Below are 27,153 nucleotides of genomic sequence, written 5' to 3'. Positions count from 1 at the left end.
TCACTACTCTACGGAAGTACCAGCTCTGTAGCTGAGCTTCTTCATCTGCTCCCATTGTAGTGTGGAGTTGAGGTGCTTCTCATTTCTCTGGTGACTACTATTTGAGTGTGTCAGCGGAAGGACTGGGGCATGGAGAGGAAGTGACTGCAAGTTGTGAGGAATGTCTGCAGTTTTCAAGGAGGGAACCCCATGCCACCCCGCAGTAACTGACCTCTGTCTGCGTTGCCTTCCCCATCAGGCGGTTACTCTTAACTCTCCTCGCCCCAGCGCCACCTGTTTCCTCACATCCCACTTGTCCCTCAACCACCAAGGGCCAGCTTCTGCCTCCTCCTCCCCACTGAAAACAGTTTTGAGTACAGTAACTGTTGATTTCTTTCCTTGTGTCACATCCAGTGACTTTGTTTCTTTTTTTCAATCCTTCTTTACCTTTTAACAGTGGTGAGTGCTCCCTCCTTACGATTATTCTCCTGACTTAGAGAAGAATGTCTTTCTCTTCTTGTTCTTCTGCTGCTAGCTCTTTGAGTACCCTTTACTGTGTTTACCCTTTTAGTCTTGGTGTTTCCCAGATTTCTGTCTTTATCTCTCTTGTTTTATATTACATGTTTTCCTTGGGTGATCAGATCACCTGTACTTTTATGATTTCGACTGATGCTAATAGCCCTTAAATTTCTTACCTCTCTCCTGAGCACCAGATTAGTATGTCCCGAATCTGGATATTTCTTTTTTTCTTTTTTTTTAAAATAAATCTTTTCCAGGGCTTCCCTGGTGGCGCAGTGGTTGAGGGTCCGCCTGCCGATGCAGGGGACACGGGTTCGTGCTCCGGTCCGGGAAGATCCCACATGCCACGGAGCGGCTAGGCCCGTGAGCCATGGCTGCTGAGCCTGTGCGTCCGGAGCCTGTGCTCTGGGAGAGGCCACAACAGTGAGAGGCCTGCGTACCGCAAAAAAAAAAAAAGAAAGAAATCTCTTCCAAATGCAACTTTTTTAAAATTAATTAATTAATTTGGTTGTGCTGGGTCTTAGTTGTGGCTAGCAGGCTCCTCAGTTGCAGCACATGGGATCCTTAGTTGTGGCTTGAGGGCTCCTTAGGTGCAGCTCACCAGCTCCTTAGTTGTGGCACGCAGGCTCCTTAGTTTTGGCATGTGAACTCTTAGTTGTGGCATGCAGGATCTAGTTCCCTGACCGGGGATCGAACCCAGGCCCCCTGCATTGGGAGCACGGAGGCTTACCCACTGTCCCACCAGGGAAGCCCCTGAATCTGGATATTTCTAATCACCTCCATCGGGATATTGCCGAGCACCTCTGCGTTTCGTGGCAGAATTGTTAAGAGCACAGCTCTTGGAGCTCTTGAATTTGTCTCCTGACTCCACCACTTAGTAGCTATGAGCCTTAACCATAGCCTCAATTTCATCATCCCTTCAAAATAAAAAAAGCATGGAGAATAATAGCACATCTGTCAGATGATGATCTGATGAACAGTGTCTGATGTGCAGGAAGCACCCTGCCACTGAGCTGCTGCTGCTCTTGTTTTCTTTGAGGCACAGCTCTTTGTCTTCCTGGGTCTTCTCCCTACTCTTTGGCTCTTCTTCTGTATATCCCTGGCATGTTCAGTCACATTCTCAGGCAGCCACTAAGTTTCCCAAACCTGAGAGTCACCCATGATCCCCTTTTTTCACTCTGTGTTGCCTCCTTTGCTTTCCAAATAGCTCATATTTGCTTCAGTTCAAGCCCTCCTCACCTCTTACTTTTAGCGGTGTAAAAGTTACCCAAAGTATCTTTCTGTCTCCACTCCTGTTCCCTTGCCAGCCCCTGTCCATCCTTCCCATCCTCTTGAGGAGCCAAGGAATCTTTCTAAAACGAACGTAATTGTTATATACTTATACCTCTCTGCACAGGTATGTGTTTTTCAGGTTCCGTGACAGGGCCTCTGCGGCCACCACTAGATGAGAGCGCGTCAGGGAGAGATAGAGGACAGAGATGAGCAGGGTTGCTCCATCACCCCTCCTGCCCGTCCCTGCCCCCCACCTCCCACCTGGACACCGAACATAGCAGCTTTGCTTCTGTCCCTCTTACTTATCATTATAGTCCTGCTGTCAGAAAACACCTCTGGCTTTCAGGATGAAGTCCAGGGTCTAAGTAAGACACAAGAGGCACTTTATGAACTATTCCCGCTACTGCCCTGACCATATCGTGGTGCTCCAGATACTTTATGAGTGTGCGTGCTGTGATGTTTACTGCACCCACAGTGTGCAGATTTCTCTGCCTACCCTCATGCTCTTTTCTCTGCCCACATTACCTTTACCGTTGCCTGATTTGCTTGGCTAACTCCGGATTGTTCCTTAAGATTCAGCTCAGGCATCACCTCCGGAAATGATTTCCTGTCCTTACTTCAGGTACAGTCAGGCAGCCCTCATCTTTGTCCCCAGTGCAAGCCATACTTGTCTCCATCACCACAGTGACAGTAGAACTTCTGTGTAGGCATAGCCTCCTTGACCTGACTGCACCCTCCAGGAGCACAGAACAAAGATCGTGTGGCTTTTGCTTGTTGCTGTATCCCAGGCAGACAACTCTCTCATTCCCTGGCATGTAGTAGGTTCTTGGTAACTGTTTGAGTTACTGTCTGTCTCAGTGACTTAGTGCAGACCTCTTGCATGGTCTTTAACAGGCCCATGCTGACCTTGATAGCTTCATCTCTCGCCATCTCGAACCCTCTGCCGCAGTGGACTTGCACTTTTCTGGCCTTATAAGCTATTGGTATTTCCCTGAAGTCTCTCTGTGTCTTTCTATACACTTTTCCCCCTTTCAGAATGGCTCTCCCTCCCCCTTTACTTTTCCCAACAAGCAAACCCCCTAACCTTCAAGGCCACCATCAAGGTAGATTTCCTCTGTGAAACGTACCTAACCTTCAACTGTACTCCCATGGCACTCTCTTCAGACCCATGGAGTTCTCTGATTTCAGTATTGTAGACGTTTTTTTCCCCTTATTCCATTAGACTTGATTTCCTTGGGGGCAAGGAATCATGTCTCTTTAACTCATTTTGTAAGACTGTAACATTAGCTTCTTACTCCATACAGAAAGGTCCAGGACTTTTGATGTGCCACAAGCGGCCCTTCACAGTCTGTCTTTAAACTGTCCTCATCTCCTGCCACCAGCTGGGCGCCCTAAAGGACAGCCCTTGGCAGCAGCCAGTGGTTTTCTGAGCACATTCCAGGTTGGACTCATCATGCATATTTATATGCTGCTTTCTTTTGTGAAACGCTGGCTTTTGGCCGGGGCTCTGTTTTCTTCAGGATAGTGTGTTCTTTTTATTCCAGTTTTTAAAATGTGTAATATTTCAGGTATACACCCAAAAAAACCCAGTAATATAGCAGTCACCTATGTATATATGCAGTATTACTGAAAGAACATTTTAGAGAGAGAGAGCTGAACCTCTTATTTCTTCCTCCCTGATCCTATTTCCTCTCTTCTTTCTCAGAGAATAATGACTATCCTAAATGTAGTGTTTATCATTTCCGTATATGTTTATTACTTCAAATGTTTTATTTGTAGAAGATATGTAATGTTTTGCATGTTAAAAACACTATATAAATAATACCTCATTCACATTCTCTACCAGGGTCCTTGCTTGTAGAACAACATTGTTTTTGAGGATTATCCCTATTGTTACACATAGTTTTAGATAACCTTAAATTGCTACATAGTATGCCATTGTATGACCCTTCCACAGTTTATTTACCCATTCCATTCTTGAGAGTTTTTGTTGTTTTTAAATTTTCACTGTTAAACCAATTTACAATGAACATTCTTGTACAAAAAGGAAAATCTAGTCTTTTTCTAATTTAAATAAAAAAGTATCCTGAGTGAAGATCAATACACTTGGAATCAGTTTCACTTATGTCCAGAATCGGAATTACCCCCTTCCATACAAACATCATGTGTGTCACTCACTCTAGCATTTAGCTGGGGCTGGTACTTTGAATGCAAAAGCTTTAAGCAAAAGTTACTTTTCTCAGCAATTTGAAAGTCATGTCTCATATAAATTTAGGTCATTTTGCCCTACAAATGCTAAACAGGAGACAAAATTAGAATGTTTTTTAAAAATTAAAAAAAAAAAAAAAACAACTTTGAGAGCTCTGGCTAGCAGACCTGAGGAAAAAAGCATATTAGATTGTAGAAGAATAACAGCCTGAGTAAGTGTGAATTCTGTTTTTAATTCATGATAGAAAATGGGAGTGACCTCAAATCATCTGTTCTTACACCAACTTTCTTAAAAACAACTGGGAGCAGTAGCCACAGCTTCTTGAGGTGGACCATGTCAACATTTTATGCCCATAACAGTCAAATTTTCTGTTATGTCCAACTGAAAGAGCTTATGTTTGAATTGCAGCTCTCTTCCTTGTTTTGTCTTTTACCAACAAGGAAAAAGGATTGTTAGTATTCTCTTTTAAAATAAACAAACTAGGCTTTCTTCTCCAAAGGAAACAATATCAAATCCTTTTTGCTTTGATTCCTAGGACTCGTTCCATAAATTTCTGAAAGTGATGATAAAAGTTACCATAGATTACCTCTGTTGTCCTTCTCTGAAGGGAACACTCTTAGAACACTGACAGAGAAAATCCCAGGTTTATTGAACCCATAAAACAGCTCCTGAGTTCTGGTATTTTGTAAACTTAAAGTGCACTGCTGTACTTCACTTGTCCCCTTTCCTCTTACTAACACCAAAAAGCTCACTTCCTCCAGGTATATTTATTGCTTTTGCTTTTTGTTTGGGCATCCAATTGATGCCTCTGAGTCTTGCCATGCCCTATACTAAAATCAACCACCAAAGTCCATTCAGTCTCAAAAAACTTCTGAAACGCCATTTATTCCAGAAAATACACTACAACCAATGAAAAGAATCTTACTAATTGCCCTCTTTTATGCATTTCCATGTGAATATGCTTTATGCACTATCCCAACATATTTTTATCTTTTATTTTTCATTGCCTGCAAAATAATTTGCATATTTAAGAATATATACCCCCATTGCAGTTTAGTACTATGTTCAGTTATTCTTTTACTCAGCAGTTTTACTTTATCTATAGTCAGTCTCACCTCAGATGTACTAAAAATTATGTACAAGGGTGTTCATTGCAGTGCTATTTATAATACAAAAAACTGGAAACATTGCAGTGATTCATTTCTAATGGACTAGGTAAATTAAGGTATATCCATATGCTTGGATATCAGTTAACTGGCACTCAATATGTGTTTATTGAACGAATCAAGGATTATATTGTTAAGTGGAAAAAGTGCAAGGTACAGAGCAGTACCTATTTTGTGGGAAGAAAACATGGATGTATATGTACAGTATTCATTCATATACATGCCTTGATGCATATAAAATTGTTGGAATCATAGACAATAAACTGCTAACATTTGTTACCAGTGGGTCATGGGTATGGATGTGAGGAAAAAGTGTGATGTTTACTTTTAACCTTAAAAAAGAAAAAACAAGCAAAACTAAACCTCAAATAGAGAAGACCCAGAAAAGTAAAATGATTGAAAAGAATGTACATACCCTTACAGATTGAGTCTTTTTTCCTACTTCTTTACATCACTTCCACTTCACTCTTCTCACTGTCCCCTGTTTTGCCTCTGTGCTTTGCCTTCTGTTTGGAAATGCCTCTCTCTTCTCTTGCACAAATCTTTTTCCTTCTTCATAAAAGTCTAACCCTTCATGAAACTTTGCTGAACTATTCCATTTCAAAGAAGTCTCTCTTATCAACGTATGCTTGATCAGTATCATATGATTTCACACTTATTCACCTAGTAATTATTTCACTTATTTTCCTGCTGTATTTGAGTATAGATTTAGAGAATATTCTTGGCTTTGTTACATTTGCTTTGTACACATCCAGCATTACCAATAAGTGTTAAGGAATTTTTTTCATTCATTTTTTAACATGTTAATGTTAAAACTTAATCTAGAAAGAATACTTAGTAGTCTTGTTTTCAGTAATTATCCCATTTAAACCATTTGAAATAAGTAGAGATTTTCATAAATTTATATTCAAATCAATATTCGGTTTAGAAAGATACCACTAAGAAATACTAGAGTAATGTTTTGGGCATTAAAGAAGGTACTACAGGTCATACTTATATAGAAAAGCACATGGAATCAGAATTGTCTGTATTTTTAACTTGTCATCTAGCCCAAGGAAGAATTCTTTATTCACTAGATATAGTAGCTTTAACATTAGGATCATATAATTATGTGTATTTGAAGCTCTATTATTAGCTACATACACATTTAGGATTGTTATAGCTTCTTGATAAATTTGCCATTTCATCACTATAAAATTTCTCTCTTTATCTCAGGTAATAATATTCTTATCCTTAAGCCTACTTTGTCTAATATTAATATAGCCACTCCAGCTTTCTTATGATTAGTGTTTATACAATATCTCTCTTGTATCATTTTACTGTTCACTTATCTGTATCTTTAAATTTACAAGCGTGCCTCTTATAAATAGCATGTTACTGGGTTTTGCTTTTTTATCCAGTCTGACAATCTCTGTCATTTAACGAGAGTCTTTAATCCATTTACATTTAATGTAAATTTGTTTTAGACTTTGAAAATTGCTCATTTAGGTCTGTTGGGATGCATCTTAGAATCATCTTTACTCTGGGCTAGAATAGCCCTACTCCTAAAGCGTGGCCTTTCTGAGAATTCAACTGAGTGTTCATGTTCAGTGAGTTTTATCCACTCTGGCTGGTTGGAACTTCAGCATACCTCCAGCCTTTTGTGATCTCCAAAATCTCTGTTCAGTTTGTGGCTCCTGGATGGTGGTTTACTGCCACACCTTATGGGGTCTTTTCTTTGCATTTAGCCAAACGTTCAAGAAGACACTGGGGCAGGTTTTGAACATTTCAGATGTTCAACATCTGAAAACAGTTATTTTATGTATTTTGTTCAGTTTTTTTTAGTTGTTTACACAGGGGAGTTATTCAGTACCAGTAAAGTAAAACTCTTATAATACATATGTTTAAAGCCATTCTTTTTGAGAATAAGAATATAAAGCTATAATATAGAATCATAGACTCTGTATTATGCTAGAGAAATAACCCAGTGCACTTATTTGAAAGATGAGATACTCCAATAAAGATGTTAAAAAAATAAAATAAAATAAATAAACCCATGCAGTAAGATACAAAAAAAAGATGAGAAAATTGGGATACAGCAAGCTCAAGTAACTTGTAACAGATTGCACTATGAGTTACTCATAAAGTCAGTCCATATCTCAGGTTTTCTTAATATCTGTCCACTGTCCTCTCCATGATAGTAGTCTTCTGAAAATTCCTCCTCTGTTTGAAATATAATTTGAAACTGGCAAACTTTTATTTTAGAACCCTTATAATGTAAACATTCTTTTCACTTTATTATTTGTTATATCAATAGTATTGTTAATCCTGCTGTTAACACAGGCACGAAAAAAAGAATCTTTTAGAATAATCGACATTCTGTGGAATGTCAATATAAAACCTAGAAAAGGAGACACTTAGTTCTTTTAATATAATTGGGTTTTTTTTTTTTTTTTTCCAGCTTGTTTTCCTTGCTGTCTAAAAAACACAACAAAGTTCTGGAACAAGCCACACAGTCCTTGAGAGGTTCGCTGAGTTCCAATGATGTTCCTCTACCAGATTATGTAAGTAGTTACCTTACTTTGTCAATAAAAAAATTTTCCTTTCATTGCTAAATTTAAAAATAACAATACCCCTCTCTTCCCAAGATCTGGCTGTGATCTTGTTCCCTGAGAAACCTATGATAGGTAAATAAAGGATTGACATCTCAAATCAAGGGAAAAAAATTTTGATGATTATTAACAAGTAGTTGAAGAAAGTCAACCCTAAATCAATGATTGTTAATAATTAGAAATCTTATTAGTCAAGAAAACCACTCAAACTAATTACAGAGAAACAAAAGGAGGGATTTTATAAGAAGTGTGCAAACTTTTCTCACGGAACTCAAGGGGAAGATGTACACCTAGATTTCAGAGAATGAGAACCTGAAATGGAAAAGCCATTGGATTCATTCAGAATAGCCTATCTTGGGACTTCCCTGGTAGTCCAGTGGTCAAGAATCCGCCTGCCAATGCAGGGGACATGGGTTCGAGCCCTGGTCCGGGAAGATCCCACGTGCCATGGAGCAACTAAGCCCACGCGCTACAACTACTGAGCCCATGCTCCTAGAGCCTGTGCTCTGTAACAGGAGAAGCCACTGCAATGAGAAGCCCGTGCCCCGCAAGGAACAGTAGCCCCCGCTCACCGCAACTAGAGAAAGCCCATGCATAGCAATGAAGACCCAGCACAGCCATACATACATACATACATACATACATAAGGAATGATAATTCTTAAAATTAGAAAAAAAAAAAAAGCCTCTCTTTCTGGGGCATTTAGTTTCTGTTATCTGCTTCTTTTTGCTTCAGTTTTATTCTGCTGCTGCTTTCCGTAGGCCCGTTTTCCCTATTTGCTGACTGAAATAGCAACCCCGACCCCTCCCCCACCCCCTTTCCCTCCCAACCCTTAACATGTCCTTGGGAGTGTCATGCCTTTTGCTGACTTATCAGAGTCCTAATTCTCAGATCCTGGGAGAGAGAATCTAATTGTCTCTGCTTGGGTCAGTATGCTGCTCCAATTCGTCAGTCATGATCAGCAGAGAATAGCATAACATGTTGCATTTGTTCCCTCCTCTTTAAAGATGAAGAGCTTATTACCACCTGACCTCAGGGGATGATGATGGAATAGAACACAGCACAGGGATGAGCATTATATAATAGGAGGGGGAACTTGTTATGAGTTCCTTTAGGGCTGTGCCACTGTCTGTGACACCTCTTGTGTTTTGGAACATACCTTAGATGAGGATGGTAAAAACTTTCATGTCACGGACCACAGAGGTAGTTCATCCAGTTCTAATAAGAACCTCCCTGTTTGTTTGTCTGGGGACAAGTTAATGAGTTGATATTTAATAACTTTAGGAGAGAATTTTTATATCCTAAGTTTGAGGTGGTGATGTGTACCAGACAGCCGGAGAATTGTTTTGCTTGTTTCCTGCTGTCATTTGTTTCATTTCTAAATGGTTGTGCTGATATGAGACTGTGGGAACAGCACCCAGTCCAGATATCAGACGCTGATAAACAGAGATAGCTGTGTGCAGCCACAACCTGACTGGTGCTATTTTTCATCTCTTTTATTTATTTATTTAGTGTGGGTGTGAGAGAGATGTTATGATCTGTCTTCCCATTATGAAGTTTAAAATTCCAAAGTACTTCTCTCCTACCAAAAAAATTAGTATCTTTTAAGATTTTCCTGCTAGTTGAATATTCTCAATTTCTTGAAAAAAATGAGCATTATAGTTGACTTAATTCTATCCTTGTCATGACTTGTTCTAAGAAAAATAATTCTTTCTAATTGCTCCTTGGAAACCTCAGTTGGGGCCAGAGTGGCAATGGGGATTATGTTTATTAAGAACTTAAATTTTGGTCATCTGTAAGTGTTTTGTCATTTTTATACACATATTATTTGATTTATATAGTATTCCTGTTAATTCCACAAAAATGTGTTGAATGTATGTAGTACTGAGGTTGCCCTAGCAGTATTCTCCTTTAATCAGAGGCCAGAAAATTGATATTTCTTTGAGAAAACAGGTCATGTTTAACAGTATTTGCCAATCATGGAGGTGATTACGCAGTGAAAGGACAAGTTGAACTCGTAATGGACATATGAATTCTGTGAACTTTACAGGTCATTGACTGTTTTCCTCTTGCATGAAGGTTTCACTGAGTAAAACTGAATTTCTTGAGGCATCCGCTTCCTAGAAATACAAAGAAAATTCCATTTGGAATCTGCCATTGACAGTCCTTATTATAACATTTGTGGTTATGAGACTTTGCAAATCACAGCATTTTCCAAATGGGTTTATGAACTTGAATTTTGCTGCCTTTCCTCGGAGCTAAGTGCAGAGAGTGGGTAACACTGATTCAGTAGTAGTGTTGATAACTGTGAATCACTCCTCCTGCCACTGACCTGAAAGGTGATTAAAAAAAACAATAGCAACCTTAAAAGTAAGTACTACACTATGTTCTTCTTTGGTGCTAACTCATATTTTATTGGTCATTCCCATTGCTCAAAATACTACGTATAAGTGAGAGAACATTTGAAACCATATTCTCATTATCATTCTCTTTTAATTTGGTCATTAACTGGGCAAATACAGTATGTTCCCTTTTTCTTCCCCAGAAATTTTACTTGTTAAGTGTCTCTGCCAACAACCACATAAAATTCTGTGTCCTTGACTAATGCTTTAGAAAACTTGTTTGTAAAGATGGAACAGGAAAACGAAAGGGTCTTAATGCAGCAGTGGATTCCTGAATGTATACTTTCTACAGCAGGATTGAGAGAACCATAGTAGCAGAGTTTGAATAACTGTGTAAAAATAAGGATATGTTTTTCTTCTCACTGTAGTACATAAAGTACTTTCAGTCTACCTGGAGAATTTTGAGTTTATTAAGAAAATGTTTATTCTCATTATACTGTGTAGTTCACCAGTCAATTGACTAACAACATAGAAAGCAAATAGCAAGTTACAAAAACATTAGTATTAGTACTTTAGTACAGCCATGTTTGTCTGAACATCTCAGGGGAAACCTGAAGCCTTCAGCCAGCTTCTAGAGAATGAGAAAATTCCCTGACTGCTTAAGGGAAAATAAAACAAAAAATTATACTCAAGTTCTCCATGGGGAGAGAGAATGCTCACTACAGAGAGTGATAAAGTTGTCTAGGAAAGCTAGTGAAGTTCAGTTGACTTGGCTGAGTTTTGGTGTCTTTATATCAGGGTTTCATAAAGTTTAATTCAATGACTGAAGAGACATGAGAGAATTGTTAAAGAAGAATCTTTCAACACTTTTTTTAATAGATTTATTTATTTTTATTTATCTTTGGCTGCATTGGGTCTTCGTTGCTGCTCGCGGGCTTTCTTTAGTTGTGGTGAGCGGGGGCTACTCTTCATTGTGGTGTGTGAGCTTCTCATTGCGGTGGCTTCTCTTGTTATGGAGCACGGGCTCTAGGTGCGTGGGCTTCAGTAGTTGTGGCTCACGGGCTCAGTAGCTGCGGTGCACAGGCTTAGTTGCTCCGCAGCATGTGGGATCTTCCCGGACCAGGGCTTGAACACGTGTTCCCTGCATTGGCAGGCAGATTCTTAACCACTGCGCCACCAGGGAAGTCCCAACTTTTTTTTTTAATAAGAATAAACCTCTAAAACAACTTTGGTCACATAAAACAGAACCTGAATGTAGACAATGAAGCAAAAATAATAAGTGAGTTATAGTTGCTTTTTAAATATAAACATGGCTTTTAATTATGACTGTTGTCACATGTCATGTAACCATTGTTTCCCTAATTTCTAACAATTATCGTAGCAACTAGTTGAGATGAGAGGAATCTAACTTTTATTCTAGGTGGAATCATAAGGAACCAAAATTTATTGCCCCATGATCATCAAAGAATTTTTGAACCTTTTCATAGGACCAACTTTCCGATCTCATTCCAAACGTAAATGCAAAGGCACAAGCGAAAAAGACCCTGGCCAAAGGGTAAGGAGCCAAATCAGAAAAATCAGCAGAAGTATAAACAGTAACTAAGAGTTTACCATCAACTTGCTAAAAGCAAGTACAGTCAACTCCCCCCTTAGCCACGATTTTGCTTTCTGAGATTTCATTTACCTACAGTCAACAGCGGTCCAAAAATATTAAATGGAGAATTCCAGAAATAAACAATTCATAGTTTGAAATTTCACACCATTCTAAGTAGTGTGATGAAGTCTCTCGACATCCAGTTCTGTCCTGCCTGGGACATGAATCATCCCTTTGTCCAGCATATCCCGACCATTAGTCACATAGTAGCCATCTGGGTTATCAGATGACTGTTGCAGTATTGCAGCGCTTGTGTTCAAGTAACCCTTATTTTACTTAATGACCCCAAAGCCTAAGAGTAATGGTGCTAGCAATTTGGATATTCTCTTACTGTACGTAATTCATGAATTAAACTTTATCGTAAGTATGCATGTATAGGAAAAAACGTAGTATACAGTTGTCCCTTGGTATCTGAGGGGGATTGATTCTAGGAGCCCCCGCATATACCAAAATCCAAGGATGCTCATGTCCCTTATATAAAGTGGTATAGTACAATCGGCCCTCCATATCTTCAGATTCTGAATCTGAGGATTCACCCAACCACAGATAGAAATTTCCATCCAAGGTTGGTTAAATCCACAGAAGCAAAACCTGACAATATGGAGGTCCAACTGTATATTTATTGGAAAAAAATCCACGATGTGGTGTAGGATGGTGAGTGATTGCTGACGGTACATGGTCTCTTTCGGGGATGATAAAAGTGTTTGAAAATTAGATTGTGGTGATGGTTGCACAATTCTGAATGTACAGAAAACCATTGAACTGTACATTTTAAATTGACAAAGTACGTGTGGTGTGTGAATGTTGTCTCAGTGAAGCCATTAAAAAAACGTAGTACTTGGAGCACTAGGAAAAGGAAAAAAGAACTATTTGTTGAATGTAATAGCATATAGATACCAGCTTTGCTGGCATTATGGCATGAGGGTGAATGTTAGAAAAATAAATTTTATACTTTGAGAAAGTTAATATTTTCAATTAGGGAAAATGATTCTTGAGTAGTGTCTTGACTTTAGAAACTGCTAAAGTCAATTAGATATGCAGTTACGAAAAGATATGTGTATTTTTCAGCCTGGCTTAAGAGCAAAATCTATCAATAGGGGACTGATGAAAGTTTGAATCTATCCAATGCAGTTATTCTGCAGACATTTTTTTTTAACAAATTCAGTCCATATAGGTTTATCTGAAAAGATATCCATAACACTTAAATCAGTAGAAACAAACAGAAAACCATACTTTATAGTATGTAGGTTATATGTACATGTATGTTTGAAAATATGCATTTAATTTTTCTGGAATAATTCATAAACTATTAAATAGTGGTTACCTGTAGGGAGTCAGACTGAAGGGAAGGGAAAATAGAACTTACACTTTTTGCCTTATACTCTTCTATATAGGTATAGATCTTTACATTTTTGTCAAGTATATGACTTATTTTCCCCTCCTTCCCTCCCTCCCTCCCTCCCTCCCTTCCTTCCCTTTTTTTATTCCCTCCCTCAGTCCTTCCTTCTCTTCTTTATTATTTTTAGATAATTTTAGACTTACAAAGAGTATTCAAGAATTTCCATATATCCTTCACCAGCTTTCCCTTTTGTAAATATCTTACATAACCATTGAACATTTTTCAAAACTATTAACCTTGGTACAATACTGTTAACTAAAACACAAATCTCATTTGAATTTTACCAGTTTTGACACTAATGCCCTTACTCTTTTCTAGTATCCAATGCAGGATGATCCCACATTGCATTTTGTTGTCACCTCTCCTTAGTCTTTCCTTGGATTTCATGACCTTGACATCTTGGAAGAGTACTAATCAGTTATTTTGTAGGATGTCCCTCAATTTGGGTTTGTCTGGCATTTTCTCATGATTAGAATGATGTTATGCATTATTGGGAAGGATACTACAGAAGTGATATGCCCTTCTCAGTACATCATTTCAGAGAATACATGGTGTTGGTGTGTATTGATCACTTCACTGGGATGATGTCTGTCCAGATTCTTCACCATAAACTTGCTGATTTTCCCATTGAAATTCCTGTATGTTTTTTTGTTGTTGTTTTTTTGTTTTGTTTGCGGTATGCAGGCCTCTCACTTTTGTGGCCTCTCCCGTTGTGGAGTACAGGCTTCAGACGCGCAGGCTCAGCGGCCATGGCTCACGGGCCCAGCCGCTCCGCGGCATGTGGGATCTTCCCGGACCGGGGCACGAACCCGTGTTCCCTGCATCAACAGGCGGACTCTCAACCACTGCGCCGCCAGGGAAGCCCCCTGTATGTTTTATATAGTAGCTATTTCCACTATATTGGAAATACTTTATTAGATTATTAAATATTTCCACTATATTGGAACAGTATATGGGGGAGATACTTTGAGATGATGCCGATATCCTGTTTCTTCCTATACATTTTCCCACAAATTTTAGCATCCATTGATTGATCTGGCTTCAGCATTATTTTACTGACTTATTAGTGATTTTCTGTTTGTCTCATTCCCTCTAAATTTATTATTAGAATTCTTCTGCAAGGACGAGTTGTCACCTCTCCCTGATGTATTTATCTATGCAGCTGTATATTTCTATCACTATGGACTCCTGGATACGAATTTTCTTCTTATCATCCAGAAGTGTTGTTATTTTGTTACTCAGGTTGTTCCAACTTTAGGCACTGGGAGCTCTTTCAGGTGTATCCTCTGCCCTTTGAATATGCGTCAACCTTTTTTTTTTTTTTTGCGGCCTTCAAGATGCTCCAACTCATCTTGTATTTCCCCTGCTGCAGCCCTAAAATCAACCATTTCTCCAAGGAGGATCATGAAATTTGAATCAAGATCTTTATATTGATAGTTACTTTCCTAATGTCAAAACCAATGTAAAAAACAGAGCCCGATCTTGTGAATAGGGTTGCAAATCTTGTGAACATCCCTAGAAACAACTGCTTTGAACTTAAGTATTAACAGATTCCAAGCCCCACACTGATTAGGTCCCAGAAGGTTTCTTCTTTAGAACAATTGATTTTAAAAATCAAATAAATGAGGCCTCTAACAAGTGAGCAAGCTCCACACCCTATCCCTGCCACTTTTCTTCCTAATTAAAAACCAGGCCCGACTTTAACATAATCAGACTGATTTTCTTGGTTGTGTTATAACTTGGCTTTGGATGCATTTCTGAACTAGGAGTTCCAGAAATGTTCTGAGTATGCTTCTAAGGACAGTTTTAGTTGGAGGGATCCCCTCTTGTTTAAAAAAGAAAAATTTCTTCACTCTTAAAAAGCACACCTGAATTGAGGTAAAGAATATTGCTCTTTCTTTATTCCTAGAGAGGAAATTTGTCCTGTCCCTTCTTATGGAATATGGTAGAATATTCTTTTTAAGGATTTTTTAAAATTATCTTTAAAAATACTTAAATAACTTTTATGTTCCTTCTAAAAGGAAATAGGATGTGTTTGCATTGAAATCTGGCAATGATTAATTAACCTTCTAAGAGAACTTTAAAGAATACAGAAAACCCATGCATATTAAATTCAGTAGCAATGTGTGATAATTTAAGAAATCATAGTGATTTCTTAAATAACAAAGAAAGTTTGAAGAATCTTAGGAAAAGCTGTTTTTATATTAGCTCTGTAGAGCAGCAGATAAGAATATTTTCACTACAATGGGAAGGGGGGAAAAATGAAAAAATGAAAAAAATCACTGGTTTTTACAAATTTATCACACATTGCTACTGAATTTAATATGCATGGGTTTTCTGTATTCTTTAAAGTTCTCTTAGAAGGTTAATTAATCATTGCCAGATTTCAGTGCAAACACATCGTATACACTACGAAATGTAAAATAGATAGCTAGTGGGAATCAGCCCATATAGCACAGGGAGATCAGCTGGGTGCTTTGTGTCCACATAGAGGGGTGGGATAGGGAGGGTGGGAGGGAGACGCAAGAGGGAGGAGGTATGGGGATATATGTATATGTATAGCTGATTCACTTTGTTGTAAAGCAGAAACTAACACCATTATAAAGCAATTATACTCCAATAAAGATGTTAAAAACATCATTATTTTAATTTTCTGTTTGCTCGAATTTTTATTGTTTTCCTCTCTCTTTCTCCCTTTCTGCCTGAGTTCATAGTTCCTAATAGGAAGAAAAGAAGTCTACTATTTGGAATTTTCTTTGATATATCCTTGATTTACATGGCAAATAGAAAGCAGCTGTCTATTTAAGCATCTAATTCTTGAAACCATAGTCCCCTCAAGCGTCATCTGGAAATAATGTAGCTTGTAAAACAAAGCTAAGAAGAAAAGGCAATGTTTGTTTTATGTGGGATGAACGATTTCTGTTGGGGTCCTTTAATTCGGCTATTATGAGGGTTATTAAAAAGCAGTATTACAAAAGAGGTTTAAATGAAAAGAATTTTTTTGAGCTGGTATCTTATTATTACAGTTGATTATAGTCAAAGCTGCAAATATTTTATAAATGGCACTTTATTGTAGTTTCTCCAAACAAGACCCCAAAAAACTAGTAATCTTACTCATTGTATGAGTGGAAATTCAACTCTTTCCATAGTGGATTTAGTTTCTGAAAACAAATTGTATTTGAGAATTCAGCTTTGCCTATTTTCCTGGAAATTTCATGGCTTTCTGAAAAGTTCTTAAGAAATCTTACAAGTGTATTTGGGGATTACCTTATAAATGCCAAAATGAACATGAAAGCAGCAGAGTTTATCTAGACTTCAGGTTTTATTGGAAGACTCAATTAACACCAGATAAAGTTAAGCCTAGATTGTTGCTTAACTTACTTATAAATTACTTGAGTTTCTGAGATGTGAATTTGGAGATCTCAGTCCTGAGAAGCAGTATGCTTTGGGAAACAGAAGTCAAGTTAATTTGTGCTTTGACAGTTGTTAGAGGCTATTCCATGATTGGAGTGTATTGGTTTTCTTAATTTGTTAACACAACATAGTATTTGTTTTTGATAGTTGACACATAAGAACTAAGTTTCAGTTCTTAAGTGTACTTGGTACCACAGAAATGAAGTTACTTAGCATGTTTGATTATAAATAGGGCAGGCATGGTTAATTATTTTTATGCATTTGAGTCTTATCTCTCACCTGGTATCTTCTGTGATCTCAAATTTGTATTTTGACTGAGGTCATAAGGAGAATATTGTGTTACTCTGAAACATATCTTTTTTTCTTGAACGTACAATGTTAATTGATCAACCTAGCAAATGAATTAATGACTTATCCTTTTTAGGGTCAAATTCTAAGCCTAAAACATACTGAGCCTTTAATAATCAGTATTAACTCTCTTATGAAGTTATCTCTTATGTATCATACTGGTCAGTGAATTCCAATTAGAGTAACTTTTGTTTCATTATTAGTAGTGCTTTAGCTCATTAACCGATTCCAAGTCCTAAATTCCCCATACCCATTGTGAATTCTCATATAATTACTAATATCATCCAGGTTAACAGTAATATCAGTTACAAAGAAAGAAAACTCCATGTGGTACTTGAAATTCCCTCTTCTTGCATCCAGCAAGTAGTGAGCAACTGCTGTCTTCTCAGGCACTTTTCTCTGCCCTTTAAGACATCAGTGGAGATAAAAATCTCTGCCCTCATGAAGCCTACATTCTAATGAAGAGAGAGGTATAATGATTGTATTCATGGGCAAATGAATGAACAAGTGAATGAAATGTAAGAAGTTCCCATGGGAAAATAAAGCAGAATAAAGGGGTGGGAGCACAGGCCATGGGAAGGTAGCAGTGTAATGGGTGGTTAGTGGAGGGTATGCCTCATTGAGAAGGTGACATTTGAGTAAAACCTAAGGAAGGAGAAGCAATGAGTCATGCAGAGGTCAGTGTGTTCTAGGAAGATGGAACAGGGAGTGCACAGGGCTTGAGACAGGAGCCTCCATGAGCCGTGACAGGGTATAGTGGCTGGGAAGGAGATTATCTGGACCGCATTTATAATCATCCTGAATAAATGCATATCGACGAGTGATCCAGAAAAGTTTTGGATAGAGCAACAGCCTGAAAATAAGAAGACCTGTTTCTGGGGTTTTGTTTTGTTTTGTTTACCTTTAATTTGCTGTGGGCTTGGGCAACTTTTTTGGCCATTCTGACCCTTGATTTCCTTGCCTTTAAAGTGTATCTTAAAGTAGATTTTTTGTGTGTGATTTCCTTTTCCAATGTGATTGGCATTCTCTGGTTATATAGAAAGGGATTTGTATTGCTGCAATGCACAGCAATTATAGGGGACTCCACTCTCTTTGTATTCTGTGTGAACCGTGTCCCCTGAAACATATCCTAGAATACAGTATTTAAGAATTTGAGACAGCCACTTGTAGATGTCACAGAGTGATGTACATATTTATAGACGAGATAAATATCAGCTTATGTTTTACAGAATGCTACAAATAAAAGGCTCCTCTGAGAAGATATCATAAAAAGTTTTGAGTGGTTTTATTCTGAGTCTTACAAAATGGAAGGGCCTTTAATTAAGAGTCAGTATATATGATGGTTAGGCATATAAGCTTTGTGAGGAGAATTCTTGGAACATAAACCCAGCTTCATAGTTTTTTAGTTTTCTTGAAATTTCCCCATGAAAACAAAGAGAATGCATCAACAAACACAACATTTACAACAAAACTAGGTGACAGGGTGGCCACATGAAACCCAAAATACCAGAGGGTAGGTGCAAACTACCAAGAGCTACAAGATCCTTGCAGTATCTGTGTGAGAGCAACTAGAAGGAATGAGACCTCCCAGGGATCTGAGAAGTAGCCAAAAGGTATTCACTGGAAAGTCCACAGGCCAGTTTGAGAAAAGCACCTGAAACTGGTAGGGGTTTTGCATACCCTAACTCAGAGTCGATTGTCAGGGGTCTGCTGTAAGATCTGAAGGGGTTCCAGCATCTGGGCCCTATCGACTCTTAAAACTAAATAGCTGAGGGGCTTCCCCCGTGGTGCAGTGGTTAAGAATCCACCTGTCAACAATGCAAGGGACACGGGTTTGATCCCTGGTCCGGGAAGATCCCACATGCCGCAGAGCAACTAAGCCCGTGTGCTACAACTACTGAGCTTGCGCTCTAGAGCCCACGAGCCACAGCTACTGAAGCCTGTGTGCCTAGAGCCCGTGCTCTGCAACAAGAGAAGCCTGCACACCGCAATGAAGAGTAGCCCCCGCTTGCCATAAGTAGAGAAAGCCCACACACACCAACAAAGACCCAGTGCAGCCAAAAATAAATAAAAAATTAAATCTTTAAAAAAAAAAAAAATTAAGCTAAATAGCTGAAGCTCTCTCCTAGGACCAAGCCCCATACTGAAGTGAAGCTGCTAGAATTGGAGCCCCCAGAGAAGGTCAGGGACAATAAGCAAAGAAAAAAGAAAGTTTCAGATAAATGTAGGGTTGGAGAAGAGAGCCAGGAGATTCCAGAAAGTGCATGACCATGTTTATGAGCACTTCACATAAACAAAGAAAAGGTGGTCTTGGAACTAGAGAGTGCTACCTTGACCCACCCTCCATGAGAAAAAAGTTGGGAAAACTAACTTCATTAAAAATGAGCAAAAGAGGGACTTCCCTGGCCATCCAGTGTTGAGACTCCACGCTTCCAATGCAGGGGGCATGGGTTCAATCCCTGGTCGCGGAACTAAGATCCCACATGCCACACGGCCAAAAAAAAAAAAAAAAAGTAAGTGAAGAGAAAAAGCTCAGTCAAGTTCAGTGCAAAGAGAGAAGAAAAAAGAGAATAAGGAGAATAATATGTCTTGTAAATAAAAGCATGATATATACCCATGCTTTTAAAATAGATAAGTGTCCATCAACAGATGAATGGATAAAGAAGATGTGGCACATATATACAATGGAATATTACTCAGCCATAAAAGGAAACAAAATTGAGTTACTTGTAGTGAGGTGGATGGGCCTAGAGTCTGTCATACAGAGTGAAGTCAGAAAGAGAAAAACAAATACCGTATGCTAACACATATATGTGGAATCTAAAAAAAAAAAAAGGGTCATGAAGAACCTAGGGGCAGGATGGGAATAAAGACGCAGACCTACTAGAGAATGGATTTGAGGATACAGGGAGGGGGAAGGGTAAGCTGGGACAAAGTGAAAGAGTGCCATGGACATATATACACTACCAAATGTAAAACCGATAGCTAGTGGGAGCAGCCGCATAGCACAGGGAGATCAGCTCGGTGCTTTGTGACCACCTAGAGAGGTGGGATAGGGAGGGTGGGAGGGAGGGAGACGCAAGAGGGAAGAGATATGGGGATATATGTATATGTATAGCTGATTTACTTTGTTATAAAGCAGAAACTAACACACCATTGTAAAGCAATTACACTCCAGTAAAGATGTTAAAAAAAAATTTTTTTAATCATTTGAAGTAACAATGGTTCAGAGAATGTAACTAAATTGTCTAGAATTGCATAGCTAACAACTAGTTGTCTGTCTTGATATTAACGTGACTAAAAGAAAACTTTTTTTTTTAAAACAAATATATCAGTGCTTGTTCATTGCCAAAAATAAAAAAAATAAATTAGATGAGAACTGTTAAATAACTTTTCAAAACAACTAAAAGAAACTAAGAAAATGATACAGGATATAACAGAACAACAAATCAGAATTACAAATACTCAAATGGACAAATTTTATTTCTAAATAAAATTAGAAATAAAAAAATTATTTGGGACGTAGAGACTATCCATAAAGAGAAAGTATTTAGTAAATAAATAGATATAATGCCTTAAGAAAAATAGAAAGTAAAAAGGAGGAAAAGCTTAAAAGCAAAAAGAAATGAAAGAAAAAGGATTTGAGAGAAAGTGACTAAATACTATAGACAGAAATCCTATAGTACTTATAAAATACATATATAAAATAGGAATCCGCCCAAGAGAAAAAAAATACTTCAAGGAAACTTTCCTAAAATTATGAAGGAAAAAGATTTGAAACTACATGTTGAAAGAGCATACACTCTATGCCTTGGAAAATCACCCTAGGACAACACATACCAACACATACTCCAGTGAAACTGCAGAGTTACAAAGCTAGAGAGAAAAAAATTTGAGGGGTACTCAGGCAAAAAGACCAGGTCACCTTTAAGGGAAGAAAATAAAATTGTCAACAGACTTTTGGGCAGTGTTTTATGCCACAGTAAAATGGAATAACATTTTTAAGATACTCAAGGAAAGCAAATGTGAGCCAAGGATTTTATATCCCACCAAACTGACTTGCAAGTATAAGAAACACAATCTTATGAAATCTAGGAACTCCGAGAATATGGTTCCCTTCCTGAGGGCTCTACTAGAGTAGTGGTCAGCAAAGGTTTTCTATAAAGCGCCAGACAGTAAATATTTTAGACTTTGTAGGCTGCATTGCTATCTTTGTCACATATCTTTGTGTGGGGTGTTTTGTTTTGTTTACAACCCTTTAAAAATACAAAAACCATTCTTAGCTCAAAGGCCATATTGGGACAGGCCACAAATCTCATTTGGCCCGTGGTTCGTAGTTTGCCAACCCCTGTACTAGAGAAAGAACTTTAGACAACCACAGTGACTGGAGAGATACAAACATAAAGACTGGTGATAAGCATTATCTATATTTTTCCTTGTAGAACTAGCATGAAACAATATTCACGGAGGAGAGAGTGTGGTATAGTATGTAAAGGCTGTGTCTCTGGCAATGCAGATACATCACAACTATTAAAATATGGAGAAGGGAAATGGTGAGAACATGTTAAAAGTAGAATAAACTGCTGTTTGCCTGATGGTTAACTGGGAGTTAAAGGATATTATATCAGGTCAGATGCTGGGAGAGAAGTGGGAGAAAGAAGAAGAGGTAATTAGCTGATTTGATATTGTTTACAGCAGCAAGCCAATAGAAAATGACAAAAAAATAAGAAGACAGGAATTATATAGTTTTTCACCTAGAGGTAACCATTAGAAGAAAAATACAAATTTCCTGAATACCAAAAAATAAAATATAAAAAGAAAGCAAATAAAATATACCGCATATGGAAAGGCTAGTTATATAAAAGACATATATATATATATATATATATATATATATATAACATAAAATTATATGTGAGAGCATTGAAACCAAACAAATTGACCTTCAGTCTAAAACTCCATTGATACGAACTAGTTGAATGAATTTTGGTACATTCATACAGTAGAGTACTATCCATCTATAAAAATGAATGAAAAGTATTTCTATATGAAGTTCTATAAGTTGCCACATAATCATCCTCCTCAGGGTAGGTTGGTGATATCCATTTGTATCTATTTTTATTTGAAAACAAAAACAATGGAAGGACAAACTATAAAAAAATTTTTTTTAATTGTTACCTATAAAGAGAGTAAAAGAATAGGACGAAAGTGACTGAGAAGGATAAAGGTAGATTTTGAGTAATTCTTGATTTTAGATTTAACTTAAGAACTACATAAATAGTTCCTAAGAAAAAGTTCCTTCAGTAGAGTTGGATTGAATATTAGTGATTATACATATAACATGATTATAAAACAGTTTAAAAGAAGTCTCTAAAATTTAAATAAATTGAAATAAATAAACCTAAACATGTATCCAGTAGGTGGTGTAACCAAGCATCCAAGTGACTCTTTATCCCTAGGAGGCTGTACCTTAAGACACAACTGAAAAAAAAAATTAAACTGTTTTTACTATCACGTTTGTGTAGCAACCTTGGTATTGTTATTTCATGACATGGGCTTTTAATGTAAGATAAAGCAAATGAGTAATTGTACAATATTCTAATTTTGTTTTCCCCATTGCCTTGGGAACCTGGATTCTTGGCATGGGAGCAGTATATGCAGATATAAAATAGAAGAGATTGAATAAAAACTCTTTGATCTTAGTTTGAATAGGAAGACTCTGTATGGACTCTGGTTTTTGTTTTTGAATATCTGTAGCTATGTCTAGTCATTCTACTTCTGTCCTTTGAACTCACAGAAACAGTGACCAGCCCAGTAGCACAGCATTGAACATCGCTAGCAACCAGATTTCCACTAAAAGGAACAAGGAATTTATCCTGCCTTTCATATAGGATGGTAACAAAACAGTAGTTACGAGAAAGTTCCTCTTTAGAGAAATGTTATAGCTGATAACTGAAAAGGGAATGATATAATTAGAATATCACCATTTAATTAACCTTAATAAATTAGTAGAGCCAAGCAGTGGACATGAATAGCCTCTCACTTACAAAAAGAGAACCAGACATTATGTGCCTCCTGATGTAGAACACACCACCATTCGTGAAGGAGTCTTGTTTTAAAAACAAAAACAACAACAAAAATCTAGTCTGATCAGGCCTTTAGATTCATCTACCAGTTTACCGGAAATATCTAGGACAGAGAAACATGAAACACCACCACCAAAATCCAGATTGCACGAAATTATATAGGACAAATAACCTGGTTTATTCAACTAATAAATTGCAGTGAAAAAGGAGAGAGAGAGAAACACCCTTTAATAAAGTCCAGTTGCACCGTAACGACTTGATTTGGATCCTCATTCTCACAAGCTGTCTTAAAAATAAGAACAAAAACCATTTTTTTGCCTAATTAGAAAGTTGAGGACTGACTGGATATTTGATAATTTTCACAGATTACCATTAACTTTTTATGTGTGAGAATGGCATTATGGTTACAGTTTTAAAAGAAGAATCTTTATCTTTTGGAGATACTTACCAATATATTAATAAAGGTATATCTGGGGTTTGCTTCAAAATGACACTTGAGGGGAAGAAGTGAGTGAGTATAAGGAAACAAGGTTGGTCCTGAGTTGATAATTGTTGGAGCTGGGTAAAAGGTAAATGGAGGTTCATTATACTGTCCTGTCTTTGTGCTGTATATATTTGAATTTTTCCAATTAAAGAAGTTAAAGAGGTTGCACAACAGTGTGAGTACACTTAACACTACTGACATGGTAGAAAAATGGTTAGGATGGTAAATTTTATATTATGTGTATTTTACCACAGTTTTTTTAAGTTAAAGAATATGAGCTTTGGAATCTGAAAAAAACTACACTTAACCTGCCTATGACCTTGACCTAAAGCCCTCTGATCTTTGGAATAAAGATACAGACGTAGAGGATGGACTTGAGGACACGGGGGGAAGGGGAAGCTGGGACAAAGTGAGAGAGTAGCACTGACATATATAGACTACCAAATGTAAAATAGATAGCTAGTGGGAAGCAGCCGCATAGCACAGGCAGATCAACTCCATGCTTTGTGATGACCTAGAGGGGTGGGATAGGGAGGGTGGGAGGGAGGCTCAAGAGGGAGGGGATATGGGGATATATGTATACATATAGCTGATTCACTTTGTTGTACAGCGGAAATTAACACAACATTGTAAAGCAATTAAACTCCAATAAAGATGGGGAAAATTTTTTTTTAATTAGAAAATAAGTTAAAAAATATGAACTTTGGAATCTGAAAAAACTACATTTAACCTTCATGTGACCTTGACCTAAACCCCTCTGATCTTTGGTTTCCTCATTTGTTAAATAAAAACAATAATACCTTGCCCATGGGATTGTTGTACCAATTAAATGAGATAATGCATAGAAAGCACTTAGCGCAATATGTGGCATATAACTTTAACTATATAAATACGTATTATGTAAATATTAGTGGCCATTATTACCACCACTACAGCTTCTACCACCTACAGTAGGAAAATATATCTTTTATTCTCCCATCACTGAAAACTTTAGCTTATTACCGAGGAAGCCTGTTAAAAATTCTCTTTTCGGTGTGCTGTGGTGTAATGGAATAAGCTTACTGTGCAAGTTAGACAGACTTGAGTTAACTTAAGTTTTAGCGCTTACTCGATATGCTACTTTGGTTAGTAAATATTTACTTAATGACCTTAGGGGAGTTATTGTAGCTGTCTGAGCTTTGATTATCTCATCTACAAAATGAGGATGCTAATACCTACTTTTTAAGTTGGATTGAATATTAGTGATTATACACATAATGTTCTTGACTGAATGCATTGATCATAGTAGGTTTTCAGTAAATGATGGATATTATCATCCATGATTGTATTCATTCATATATGATTATCATTGTTCAGGAATGGAAGGTAAGACGGACTTTTCCATATATCCTTCCTGGCCAAAATTTATCTGAGCATAAGAATATTCTATTTCTGATTTAATTATGGCCTTAGATTTAATATGGATTTAATAGAACATACTATTAAATCGTATCTATTTTTCTCAGCTTTTGAAATTTCAGTATCTATCTTTTCTTTTTTTCACTGGGTTTTGTTTATCAATAGAGCCTTATCACCGTTCTGTTTAGAGGAATGAATGTTCCGAGGGAGGAGTGCTCTGTTGCTGGTGACTGTGGCAGATTAAAGATAACTGGAATAGTGATGCCCAGTGTTAACTTGCTTTTTCTTCTAGTAACATATGAAACTCCTGCACCAAAAAGGACTTCTTGTCAGATACCAGCTGTAATAGAAAAGTACTCTCTTTTTCCCACTAGAGATTCAAATACAACAGAGGTGAGGTCTGCATCTAACAGAAATGCTCTAGAACTGATCCCAGAAATATAACGGAGGTGACTACTCAGATCTCTTCCTAACTCTGGACCCTGTGATTCTTTTTGTCTCTATTTATTGCCATCCTCACTGCTTTATTTCTTCTCATTGAGTAACTCAGCATGACATTCCTTTCATTGTAGCATCGTCATTATTGCTTACAGAGCACTCACAAGAGATAAAGCAATATAGAAAGCTTCATGGAACTTGCCTGATGCTGGGAGACCTGGCCATTGTCCTTAAGGAACTTATCAGTCAGTAGCATCACAAAGGGAAGCCACAGAGATTTTTTTTAATGAACTGATTGTATAAAATGTATATTCTCAATGCGTAAGTAATAATATGCATCTATTTTCTTTCCCAGAAAAAAAAGAAAACATTCAAGTTCTTATTACGTAAGTCTGATAAATCATATGTCTGAGCTTCAGTTTCTCCATCCAACAGCAAAGACTCTGGAGTCAGACATACCTGGATTTGAATCCTGCTTCTCTCTCTTAGTAGCTGTGTAATAGTAAGGAAATGACAATCTTTTGAGTTTTAATTTCCACTTCTGAAAATAATCATAACAGTCCTACTATTAAGTTACGTGTTAGTTTCTAAATAGGATTAAATACAGTGAATACAAAAGTAAAACAGCATAAATTCAAGAAGGGCATCATCCATTCAAAACATATGATTTTATTCATGTCATATTTTGCCCCAGGCTTTGAGTATACAGTCATGAAGAACAGACATGGACCCTGCCCCACCTCAGGGAGCTAGTAGAGGGAAGAGCCCAATCAATTAGCAAGCAAGTGAATGCAAAATTATAAATAGGGTTAAGGAAAATAACTGCAACATAATGCAAGAGGATCGTGAGAATCTTAATTTAGATTTGGGGATATGGGGGAGATCGGGTATTTGCTCTCTGAGAAAGTAATATTTGACTGAGACCTGATAGATGAGTAATAGCCAGAAGAAGAGTGGGAGTAGTGTTTTGAACAGCAATGCGAAGGCACTGAAGCAGGACAGGGCTCTGTTTATTCAGGAAAATGTAAGCAGACCAGAATGTCTTAGAGTGTGAATGTGAGAGGTAGAGAGGGAGTAGCATTAAATGAGATTGGAGGTACAGGTCAGCGTCAGCCCGTGCCAGGCCTGACGGACTCCTCATTTTAAGGAGTTCGGATGTTATCCATCGTTTGGCATAAAGTCATTAAAGGGTTTTGAACCATGGAGCAGTTGGCCCAGTCTGCCTTTGAAAAGAATATTGTGGAGAAGTGATGGAAATGCAGAATGAGATATTCAAAGTCATGAGATAGATGAGAGCACAGTGAGAGAGAAAGTGGCATGAGAAGGAAAGAGGGATCAGTCCGGAGCCATGAAGGGCCCCCAACCTTCAGAAGTTGGTTAGATGAGGAAATGCATGATGTCAAGTTGGCACGTCTTAAAGAGGAAGAAATGGTGAACCAGCTGTGGGTTGAAGATTGAGGATGAGATGAGGATTAAAACATATGCACTGGACTTGGCAAAACACAGATGGTACCTGGGCGTGTAAAAATGGGAATTATTTTGCATAGTATAGTTGACAGGTAGCTCGATTAATCATGAGAAGATGTTTTTATGGGTTGGATTTTTTAAATCGAGGTCTAAGAAAGAAAGAGTACCACATTGTTTATTCTCAGTCTCCTGGTTAACCTTTCTTACCTTAGAATATGTGTCTACCCCTGTTCCTACTTCTTAGCATACCCAACTTTATGCATTTTTTTGTGTGGACTAATGATAATAGTTAAGCTTGTTTAAAATGCAGGTTAGGCAATATTTAGGAATAAATTAACAACAAATACCTAGGAATTATATTAAGGTTATGTTAAAAAAATTTTTTTA

The 27,153-nt window shown here is 37.6% G+C and overlaps 1 protein-coding gene across 1 annotated transcript in view; it reads left to right on the top strand.

The window, feature by feature from the left end:
• The window catches only part of DYM (dymeclin), a 370,766-nt gene that overhangs the window by 240,075 nt on the left and 103,538 nt on the right, over positions 1 to 27,153 (top strand). The window contains exon 14 of the mRNA XM_027118470.1: positions 7,586 to 7,688. Within this exon, the coding sequence (XP_026974271.1) occupies positions 7,586 to 7,688 (103 nt within the window). The remainder of the gene's footprint in view (positions 1 to 7,585; positions 7,689 to 27,153) is intronic.

Source organism: Aethalodelphis obliquidens, unplaced genomic scaffold (assembly GCF_003676395.1).
Source record: "Aethalodelphis obliquidens isolate GAN/ISIS:26980383/991018 unplaced genomic scaffold, ASM367639v1 scaffold19, whole genome shotgun sequence".
NCBI classification, from domain to species: Eukaryota; Metazoa; Chordata; class Mammalia; order Artiodactyla; family Delphinidae; genus Aethalodelphis; species Aethalodelphis obliquidens.
Note: the sequence above shows the minus strand (reverse complement) of the source record. Positions and strands in the feature narration are given on the sequence as shown.